Here is an 11,341-nt window from a genome sequence, read left to right as displayed (position 1 = left end):
TATATATATATATATATATATGTGTGTGTGTGTGTATATATGTATATATATGTGTGTGTGTATATGTTTGTGTGTCTGTGTTTGTACCCCCCAACATTGCTTGACAACCGATGCTGGTGTACTTATGTCCCCATAACTTAGCGGTTTAGCAAAAGAGACCAATAGAATAAGTATTAGGCTTACAAAGAATAAGTCCTGGGACTGATTTGCTCAACTAAAGGCAGTGCTCTAGCATGGCTGCAAAAAATGAATAATGTCCAATTTAGACTTATTTGTTTTGCATTTCATTATATGTCTGTCAAAAGAGAATTTATAATCTTAATTTTCTTACATTCTTGCGTTGATTGTCAGAATCATTAGAGCGTAGAACAAAACACCTGTAGTCTTTAGTTATGCACATGCATACACAGCCTTTTAACCATATACATGCAATTACAGATCAATACACACCTTGTATCTGCATAAACATTTACATATAATCATACAATTTATACATACACATGGAGTCTCTCTCTCTCTCACACACACACACACACACACACACACACACACACAATCACATGCACCTGTGACTCACTTGTCCACTAACTCCCTTCACTATTTCTCTCTTGTCTACTCAAAACAAATTCACACACAGGAACTTCTTGGTCTCTGAACATTTGCATGGATTTATTGAGTTTAGGAAGTAGTCTTATTCAGTTACAAGTTGACTTACACCATCAAACAGCTACATTGTTTAAATAAGGATAATTATTGTAGTGATGAATTATAATAATTAATCCAGTATGTTATTGTGGCTAGTTAATATTATTGAATCTAAATTCATCCTCCTCAAACACTCTATCAATTTAAACTGTATCCAGCTGCTATTTATTATCATGAAATGTCAACTTATATGATCATCCACACCTTACTGAACATTTCAATGATTAAATATATCTTTATTTTCTTTGTTTTTAAAATAGACACCATTATATTTAGCTGTATGTTACAATAAGCCAGCTGTTGTGTGTGAACTAGTGCGTAATGGTGCCAATCCAAACATACCTGGAGAGGTAAGTAAATTTCTAATGCGTTTTCTAATATATTCAATGTTCTGCGCAACTAACAGATGCGGGTCTTGTAGAATTACTGCCATCAACCTTCAGTATAGAAGACCAGAATGTAATAACTTTATCAATGAAAATACCACTTTAATTATTTAATAGGAAGATTGATTTAATAAATAATCAATAAGGATAATACATAAAGATTGTCATCATCGAAATGTGAACATCAACTGAAACAGATAAATACTTCTGTTCTTGAAATATATGATTATTATAATTGGCTATCATTATATACACTACTGTTGAAGAAGTAAAACTAAGATTGGCTTTACATTAGAAGTACATACACTTTTACAGCTTACATTGACAAAGATCACGGGCCACTTTTGAATATGCTTTTTGCTTTCAGGATGCAGTAATTTTTCCAGTGTATTTTACACTGCAATTATAATAAATCTAATTGAACACGTCTATTTTTAACAATATCATTAAACAAAGTCACTGTATATAAGACATATTTTACTAGAATTTCATAGCCCATAATAAGTGGTGCACATTATACTCAAGTGTGTTTTATATACAAATAAATATATAGGTATTTGATACTGAAATTAATCCTATCAAATCTCAACACACTAAACTATTATGCATGAAGATAACTTTATTAATTTCAGATAAATCTCTGCTAAACATAGATGTCTTTTGTGTATATAAATCCAAAATTTTTTTGAGGTGTGTTATAATAAAATGATACTACAAAAATAAGAGGGATGACCAGCAAAAGTGGACTCCTATATGCTAGAAATAGATGCCGAATCATCTAACCACAAAAAAATATATGTTCTCAGTAAAAATTCAGCGACACAACAGACCCTCATAAATATATTTTCTACCCTCATAAATATATTTTTATAAATAAAATGATCCTATGTAGAATGAAAATTACTGTAAATCTCATTCAAATTTAAAGTTATGTAGCCAAATATTTTTAAATGAATTGTTGAATACATGAGTAAAACAATCATGTTAGAAAGAAAAAAGTTTCAAAAAGAATGACAGGAGAAATTGTGTTTTTATAGTTTTCAGTCTTTTTGTAAATTGTTGCAAATCTTTAATCAACATTTTATTTTATTTCTGGAAAAAAAAACAGAAACGACGCAGTGCTCTACATTGTGCAGCTACACAGGGAAAAGAGTTCAACCTAACATTGAAACAACTCTTTGAATCAAAGAAAATTGATCCAAACATTAAGAACAGTGATGGTAAGGAGAATTTCAATCAAAATCTACATGTTTAGTTTAGAAAGAATCAAATTCTGAATTATTTTAAATTCACTGAAATTTCCTTAAAAAAAATTAATGAAAAACAAAATTAGTAATAAATGCTATACATTTACAAAATTCATCAGAAAATAGATGGCTGAAAGTAAATACAATATCAGTGAAAATAATTAAGATAAAGAATGTCAAATTTCAGTTATTTTTCTTCTTGTTTTGCATCCATTTCTCCATGTCAGCAAAAACTGAATTATTTTAGTTGGATTAATTATTTTTACTGTTTGATGCTTTTACTTCATCATTAACCATTAATTTTGTAAGAATAAAATGTGTTTTGTTTGTCAAGTAAACTTAAATGAGCAGTTTTTTTTTTTTTTGCCTAGAATGCAACACTAGTAATTGTTGTTATTGTCATCATTCTCCTTCTCCTCCTCCTCCTCCCATTTTTGCATACTGGCATTAGTTGTGTTGTTCCCCTCTAGTGTTTGGCCATTTATTGTGGTCCATTGTTGCTTCCTTCATGCAATCCAGCTTTAATTTAACTGGTCTTTCTTTACTGCATACTTCTTCCTCCTAAATATCTCGACATCTCTTCAGTTGTCCATACCAGTGCAATTTTCTCACTTGCACACTATCATTGATTCCCCTAATACCCATCTTTCTCCTGGCTCTGCTCCATTGTTCGATCATATTGACACCACATGCCCAGCAGAGATTGCTCATTTCATTTCTTTCTAACCTTTGCATATCCTCCACATTCAGCTCCCATGTCTTACTATCATGCCTCATAGTACTTGGTACACAATTGTCATACAGTCTGGGAGCACTATGTTGCCGATAAGAGTAATAATTCCTTGAAATTTCCCCACTATATCCTTACTCTGGCTGCTATGTTTTTTGAACATTCACCATCACTATTGATTAAGTCATCTTTGTAAAAGAAGCTGTTTAACTACATCTTGCAACTCTTCTGAGCAGTTGAATGATTGCCTTTCATGTGTGCTTTTATTGCTTACTGCTCTTGTACGTGTTTTAAATACAAATTTTTCCTTCTGTGTCAGCCTTCATCAGATCTCACTGCATCTTTTGTAGACTATTAGTTTGCATTGGGTTTGCAGTATCAAGTTACTGTTTACTTGTTTTCTACATATCAAGATTGACCACTTGTTTGATGATAGTAGAATTCTGTTTTATTCTCTACTCTCTAAGTTGTGTTATGTAATTGAAGATGTTTTCAAAGCTTGCTTATGCTGCCATGTTTATTTTATCTAGGACTAACACCACTGCTCTGTGCCATAATGGAACATGGAAAAATTGTCTCCAGAAATAATAAAAATGTCATGATTGACAACTGTGTTAATGTGTCTTTGTTACTGAAGAATGGTGCTGATCCAGAGGTATATGATGGCCGAAATGGTATGACACCCCTGATGCATGCAATTGAACGCAAAGACATTAATTTAATAGAAGCAATTATGAAACATGTAGATCCTGCAAAATTTCAGAAAATGCTCTCAGCAACGACATTTAGTGAAAGAACATGTAGTATGATTGCTGAAGAATTACAAAGTAAATACGACCCCAGTGTGTATCGGAAGCTGACCAGTATTTTGTCACTCAACAAATGATTCTATCATTTGGTATGTTTATGAAGAAATCCTTCTAATTACCATTATTTTTATCTTTATTGTTACTCTGTTTTAAAAACTGTCTTAGTATTGATCATATCATCATCATCGGTGTCATCTGCCTCTTGTTGATGGCCATGTGACACCTTATATCATAACTAATTAGAATGACTGACTTGTGTGCATATTTAGAAATGCATTATGATATAACATGATATCACAGTACAAAGATACTTCTTAAAGTCATGGTTTTAATGAAAAATTGATGAGAAAATTTTTTTCGAAATGTATTCAGAACTTTGTTTTATTAATAGCTTATAGTTAACTAGTGTAATAATTTACATCACTTTTTAGTTTTAATTTCTACTTGTTTATTATGTTTGATTTTCTTAAAGCAAATAAAGTTTACCTAAACTTGAAATTAGGCAAATTTTGGTATAAGATATTTATGACTTTTCTTCAATTCTACATTAATAATTAAAATATTGATTTCTCGAGCGAGATCGTTGCCAGGGCCCCTGGTCTGGCTCTTGTGCAGGTGGCACATAAAATACACCATTTTGAGCGTGGCCGTTGCCAGTACCGCCTGACTGGCCTTCGTGCGGGTGACACGTAAAAGCACCCACTACACTCTCTGAGTGGTTGACGTTAGGAAGGGCATCCAGCTGTAGAAACTCTGCCAAATCGGATTGGAGCCTGGTGTTGCCATCCGGTTTCACCAGTCCTCAGTCCTCAGTCAAATTGTCCAACCCATGCTAGCATGGAAAGCGGACGTTAAACGATGATGATGATGATGATGAATCTTCATCTGAGTTGTCATTTGGCAACATATGAGAAAGCAGCTTCTCTAAATAAAACTTGTTTTATGAGAGCTTCACTAACTGAAACCTGTAAATCTCAGATAACCTTAAGTAAGAATAATAATTTCAGTGTCAGATAGATTTCTGTTGTAGTTGCAGTTTTCCCTTCAATTCTAAAGATGTAATATACTACATTTTTTACATTGTGTTTTCTTTTCTTATTCTTTCAGCATTTTGGCAGAAATTGTTATTGGCAAACCCCTGAGTTGAAGTTTTCTGTTAAATGCTGTGAATCTGTGAGCAGCTATCAGTCTTCCCTAACAGTTAGCTCAGAAATGATGGCATCTGTTTATATATGTACTTGCTGTATGTGTTGAACCCAAATACATCTAGAGTACAGACAGATATGGTAAAAGCTTGTACAGAATTGAAGCATGTGGTTTGTCTTCATGAATCACTTGTTTGTAAGGAACAGTTTGTTTCTTTGTAAATAACATTTCCTACTGTAGATTTGAACTGAAGAAATTCTTTTTGTGCTGTATATTAATCTCTTATATGATCTGTGTATATGTTAATAATATGTGTGTGTATGTATGTACATTAAAATAGCTTTGTGTGCTTGTATTTCCATATCTACTGTTGGTAATTTGAAAATCATCTTTTAAATAGTTTATATTTCTTTGTAGACACTGTTTTTGATCTCTGCAAAAATGCAGTTTTGTGTGTGAACTATATCAATAGGGCTAAATAGAGTTTTCTTAGAATGTTTAGTTTCAGTTTTAAGAAAACATTCCTTTCTAGATAATTTATTATTCTTATTCTCTTTTTATTATTTTAAACATTTTTTTAATGTTTTCCTAATAAACTACAGTTTATCTTAATATTTTTGATGTTGTTTTATTCACCAAAGCTTTCTGTTTTTTTTTAAATAGATGAACTGGTAGTTTAAATGTATCTAAGAGTTAACCCTGAATACTGCAACAGAACTCTTTTCATTTATTTAGCAAATCTATGTAATTTAAAAGTTGCCCTTGCCCTCTTAATTTTTATATTGTTTTATAACAGGTTTTGTATTTAGATAAAATAAAAAAAACAAAACAAACGATCTCTGCAATTTTAAGATAGAAATATTTATTTTAATTTGCTCTCAAGCTACCTCTTTTTATGGTTTGGGTGCAAGATACAAGTCAGAAAAAATATGGCTAAAGATGGAGTTCCAGCAAGTTGACGTTTTTAAGGAGGAAAGATTTGACCAAGTGGATAGTATAGGATCTGGATGGAAAGAGTAGGATTGGCTGGTGGCAGTGATATATTAGGTTGGCAACTAAGTTCCTGCTGTTTTTTAAAAGGTTTAATAAAAAAAAATAACAACTAATTAATCAATAATGTATTCACCCTTGTTGTTTACAACTTCTTCCCAACGTTCAACGAGATTTTCAATACCTTGTTGGTAGAAATCACCTGATTTTGACTTGAAAAATTGATCCAGCCAAGTTCTCAATTCTGCATCAATATTGAACGAAATTCCACGCATAGCATTTGGAAGAGATCGAAAGAGGTGGAAATCTGTTGCCAAATCAGGAGAGTGTGGCGAGTGTGGCAGCACTTCTCAGCCATGCGTTTGAATGGATTCCTTGGTCATATTGGTGATGTGAGGGCGGGCGTTGTCGTGCAGCATAAGAACTCCATGCTGACGATTAGGACCTTTCTCTTGAATAGCCGTGTTGAGTCATTCCAGCTGTTGGACATAGAGTTCTGCGTTGACCGTTTGGTTCTGTTCAAGCAATTCAAAATGGATAATCCCTTCCCAGTCCCATCATATGCACAACATCGTTTTATGCGGATGAAGTTCTTATTTCACGTGTGGTGTTGCTCGTTTACCGGGACTAAGCCATTCCTTATGCTGCTTCATATTGATGTACAGGCACGATTTTTTGTTGCCAGTAACGATTCGGTAAAGAAATGGTTGCTTGTGTCCATAAGTTGAGCAGTGATGAGCAAGCAAACCAGCAGAGATTGTGGCTCGTTGATTTTTGTTGTTGTCACTTAAAGCATGTGGAACCCATGCTCCATACTTCTGAACATTTCCCATCAAGGGAAGATGCTTCTCTATAGCTGTGTGGGAGCATTCCATTTTCTCTGCCAGTTCCCTTGTCATTTGACGAGAATTTTCGTGCAAAAGTTGGTTTAATCGCTCTTCATCGAACTCAATTGGACGGCCAGAACGAGGTGCGTCTTTGAGGTCAAAATTTCCATTTTTGAACTTGGCATACCAATCACGAGTGGTTCTTTCAGCTATGGCACCCTCTCTATACACAGCAGAAATGTTGCGAGCAGCTTTGCAGCCTTAGAACCTTGATTAAAAACAAAAAGAAGGAGGTGTTTTTCTTAACTTGACATTCCATTATAATGATCTGAAAATAAACAGAAATTAACTAAGGAAGCAATTGCTACACATGTAATGACATTAAAATTGTTATGTACCATGCATGATGCATCATGCAATGAAGAAGTAAAACATTTTAAAGCTGAAAGTGGTGGATGGTGCAGTTATTGTGACTATCATATAAATAAGGTATGAGCCAATTTACCTGGACGAGTAAATATTTTTTATTACCCCCCTCCTTTCTTAGAATTGAGTATTCCTGTAAACTATATTGGTTTCAAATTTCGGCACAAAGCCAGCAATTTTGGAGGAGTGGGTAAGTTGATTACATTGGCTCTAGTGTTTGTTTAACCAGTACTTTATTTTATTGACACTGAGAGGGTGAAAGGCAAAGTCAACCTTGGCTGAATTTGAACTCAGAACATAAAGACTGATGAAATACCACTTAACATCTTGCTCAGTGTGCTAACGATTCTACCAGTTCGCTGCCTTATTCCTGTAAACTATATTACAACAATGTATGAAATGCTGTTAGCTTTTGTTGATTTATTTGTTTAGGAAATTTAGGAAACTGAAAATATTTACTACTTAAAATATCACACCTTGGGTAAGTTTTAGTTTTTAACAAAATGAAGGGAACTCACTTTTATAATTTTTGTATTAATATAAAACATTTATTTGGGACCACTGCAATAATAAGTCTTGTTTTATGTCATGACTGTATTATAGGGGCCAGTTGATCTAGCAAGCGTGGCCTCATATCAGTGAGGGGGTGGCCAGTGCGCATTGATGCCATCGAGAGTTAGGCCCCAAAACGGTGCGCATTCTCTCCTGATGACCCCATACACTTGCTGGCTTCTGGTATGTGGAGTTTTTGACTGGTAGCACTTGCATGTGCGAGTTGTTTGCAAAACAAACATTTATTTGGGACCACTGCAATAATAAGACTTGTTTTATATGTCATGACTGTATTATATTGTTCACTGACCAAAGGTAGATAAAGCAAATAAAAGAATTTTTGTATGCAATATTCAATGAAAGTGGTTGGCTGAATTTGACCCATGGGCTATAGTTTGATTACTGTTGGTATTGGGGAAATACAAGTACATTAGTATTGCTCATTTTCCTTCTTTAAGCTTAAAGATACCAGCATTTTTTTTTCTTTTTGTTGGTTTGGTCTTGAGGAAGAGGTTGCATCTAGGGCCTTCCCAGGTCCTTTGTGATGTTGATGACTGCTTGTGGGGTGGGAGTGGAATTCTAGAGGGTTGAAATTCTGATGAGAAAGGGCTGGACATAGTGGTTTGTGATTAGCACAATATGGGTAATGGGAGGAGGAGGGATGAGTGAATAAAGAATGCTTGAACAGAGCTAGTATGAGACTAGCAAGCTTAGAGAAGACTAGGCTATTGTAGAAAAGGTAGAGAGAGGAAACAGTATGTCTTTGGACCAGTAGTTACGTTGTGTTGGTGAGTGACTTCATACATATCAGTTGAGTGGTTTTCTTAGTATGCATTCTTAGATGAGCTTGTGTGTAGCAAACATCATTTAAGATGTGAGTCACAAAATGTTATTGCCTGTGATATAATTCAGTATGGGGTAAATTACACAATACATTGTTTTATTGGGCCATGATTGAAAGATTCATTTCATGAATTGATTGAAAGCAGGATGCAAGAGAATGGTTCCTTGTTGCCTTCTACAAGCCTTGTAAGCAGATTTAAGATCATCTAGTGCAAGCTAACAGTAGTAATGAATATACTTGTTAATTTTGATGAATATAGTGAATGGCCTTCAGTTAAATATTTGGTAGTGGCAAGCCAACGAGAATCTCTGGTCAGTCATCCTTCTAAACATAGCTGAATATCCCTCAAATTATACTCTATCATCTTAAAAAATGGCTGGATACATTACATAATCTAATTTTAGAGATACTCTCTAAAAATAAGCTGGGTTGGTCAAGTCTAGAATGTCTGACTAAAGTTAACCTAAGGCTCAACAACAACTTTCATAAGTAAGTCCTGTTATAAATAATGTTGTAGCCATTTCATTTCCTAGAAATTGCTAATCTCTTTATGGAAGGCTTGTATATCATACAAACTAATTTTATTTGCATAAATGTGACATGTTCGAGTGTAAGGATTCAACCATTGAGCATATACTATTGTTGCCCTACAGTAGTGAATGGAAAATGTACCCTGCAAACCAGGGGTTCTTAACCGGAGCCCATGGATACAATATAGCAAGTTGGGAGTCTACTGTAATTTTTCAGGGGTCATGAAAAAATTGTACTTCAGACTAGTAATGTTTATGTGCAATAAATTTCTTATACATCTACAATACACAAAATATTTTAGCAATTTTTATACAAGGTCTAATAATATTTAATTATAAAAATACTGTAGGATTTTTTAAACATTGAATGGCTATGGGGGTCCACCCAAATAAATAGGAATCAATGGGGTCCAAAGGTAAAAAGTGTTTGAGAACCCCTGTTCTAAACAATACATATTTTTACTGAAATAGTCAGTCTATATCATGTGCATTTTACACAAACTAGGGAAGGAACCCGACTTGTTAAATATAACAGTTGAATCTCTTTCATATTGTATCTTTTATCTTTAACTTGTTTCACTCATTGGACTGTGGCCATCTTAAAAAAAAACAAAAAAAAACACACACACACACAGAGTGAACACATTCAGTAATGTAATCTCGGATGCTATACATATGAAGAAAAGGCAAGATTACAGCTAGAATAGTTTTTGTCATCAGTCTGCTTTACTCAGTCAGAGCTGATCTGGGTATAAATGCCAACGTGGGAACATAAACTGTTGTTATCATCACCAACATCATCATTGTTTTGACATCCACTTTCCCATACTTACGTGAATCAGATGAAATCAATTGAGGTAGATTTTTTATGGCTTGAAACCCTTTCTTTTGCCAATTCTCATCTGTTTCGAAGTAAGGTAATATTTTCCCCCATGGTCAGACCTGCTTTTCACTAAAGGTTTTTCACAAAAGTTTGGAAATAAATTATAATTTATTTCCTACTTTATGCTTGTAAACAAGCATAATTATGTTTGTTTACAACCATTGCACCATGTCAAGACAAGGGAACACATACACACATCTGTGTGTATATGTATGTATACATATGTCTTTATCTGTCTGTCTGTCTATCTATAGGCTTCTTTCAGTTTCTGTCTACCAAAAGCACTCACAAGGTTTTAGTTGTCCTGAGGCTATAGTAGATGACAACAACCCAAGATGCAGCATTGTGGGACTGAACCCTAAACCAGGTGGTTGTGAAGCAAGCTTTTTAACTGCACTGCATTGTTTGCATTTATATGTACATGCAATGTGAGTGCGATGACAAACCATGAGATCTGTATCCTTTTTGACTCAACCAACTGCTAAATTGTATAATGCATTCAAGAGAAATGCTTAAAAGAGGAAAAACAAAAACAAAATTATCAGCCTAGTAGCAAAGCATTTTAATTGTTTTGGTGTCATTACCTTGAATTTATTTTTAGTAACTAAATGTTGACAACTATTGCAATAAAGGAGTGGTCCTTTAGTTACAGGATTTAAACTAAAAAAAACAAACAAACCAAAAAGCATAATTTTGTTTTTGGGATGGTATCTTTGTTATAAGTGTTGTATATAAATAATTTAAAGACTTGGCTTGTAAGCATTGACCATCCTAGTTTGGGATTTGTTTTTCTTACTTTCTTAGTTTATTTAATTTCTGATCATGTGTCTTGTGATTGTAAGTTTTGCAATAGGTCATAAACTCGCTGCATTTCACATGGTGAGTGTGACAAGGAGCGGCAAGGTTGAAGCTACTTGGATGTGTATTATATATCATCATCATCATCATCATCATCGTTTAACGTCCGCTTTCCATGCTAGCATGGGTTGGACGATTTGACTGAGGACTGGTGAAACCAGATGGCTACACCAGGCTCCAATCTGATTTGGCAGAGTTTCTACAGCTGGATGCCCTTCCTAACGCCAGCCACTCAGAGAGTGTAGTGGGTGCTTTTATGTGTCACCTGCACGGAGGCCAGTCAGGCGGTACTGGCAACGGCCATATATATATATATATGACAAGGTATTTTTTGTTCAGATGCACTGTTTATTAGTTATCATGCTGATGTATATAGCTTTCGCCAGAATATGCAGGAGAAAGACACCA

The 11,341-nt window shown here is 34.3% G+C and overlaps 1 protein-coding gene across 4 annotated transcripts in view; it reads left to right on the top strand.

Annotated features, from left to right (window-relative positions):
• Nucleotides 1-5,635, top strand: part of LOC106877231 (uncharacterized) — a 44,095-nt gene extending 38,460 nt beyond the window's left edge. For all 4 annotated transcript variants that reach the window (XM_014926092.2, XM_052967800.1, XM_014926091.2 and 1 more), the window contains 4 exons: nucleotides 966-1,055; nucleotides 2,200-2,311; nucleotides 3,599-3,966; nucleotides 4,985-5,635. In XM_014926092.2, the coding sequence (XP_014781578.1) occupies nucleotides 966-1,055; nucleotides 2,200-2,311; nucleotides 3,599-3,954 (558 nt within the window). In that variant the 3' untranslated portion in view covers nucleotides 3,955-3,966; nucleotides 4,985-5,635. The remainder of the gene's footprint in view (nucleotides 1-965; nucleotides 1,056-2,199; nucleotides 2,312-3,598; nucleotides 3,967-4,984) is intronic.
• The last annotated feature ends 5,706 nt before the right edge of the window (nucleotides 5,636-11,341 follow it).

Source organism: Octopus bimaculoides, chromosome 5 (assembly GCF_001194135.2).
Source record: "Octopus bimaculoides isolate UCB-OBI-ISO-001 chromosome 5, ASM119413v2, whole genome shotgun sequence".
In the NCBI taxonomy this organism is placed as follows: Eukaryota; Metazoa; Mollusca; class Cephalopoda; order Octopoda; family Octopodidae; genus Octopus; species Octopus bimaculoides.
The sequence above is the reverse complement of the archived record's forward strand: the minus strand, read 5'-3'. Positions and strand labels throughout refer to the sequence as shown.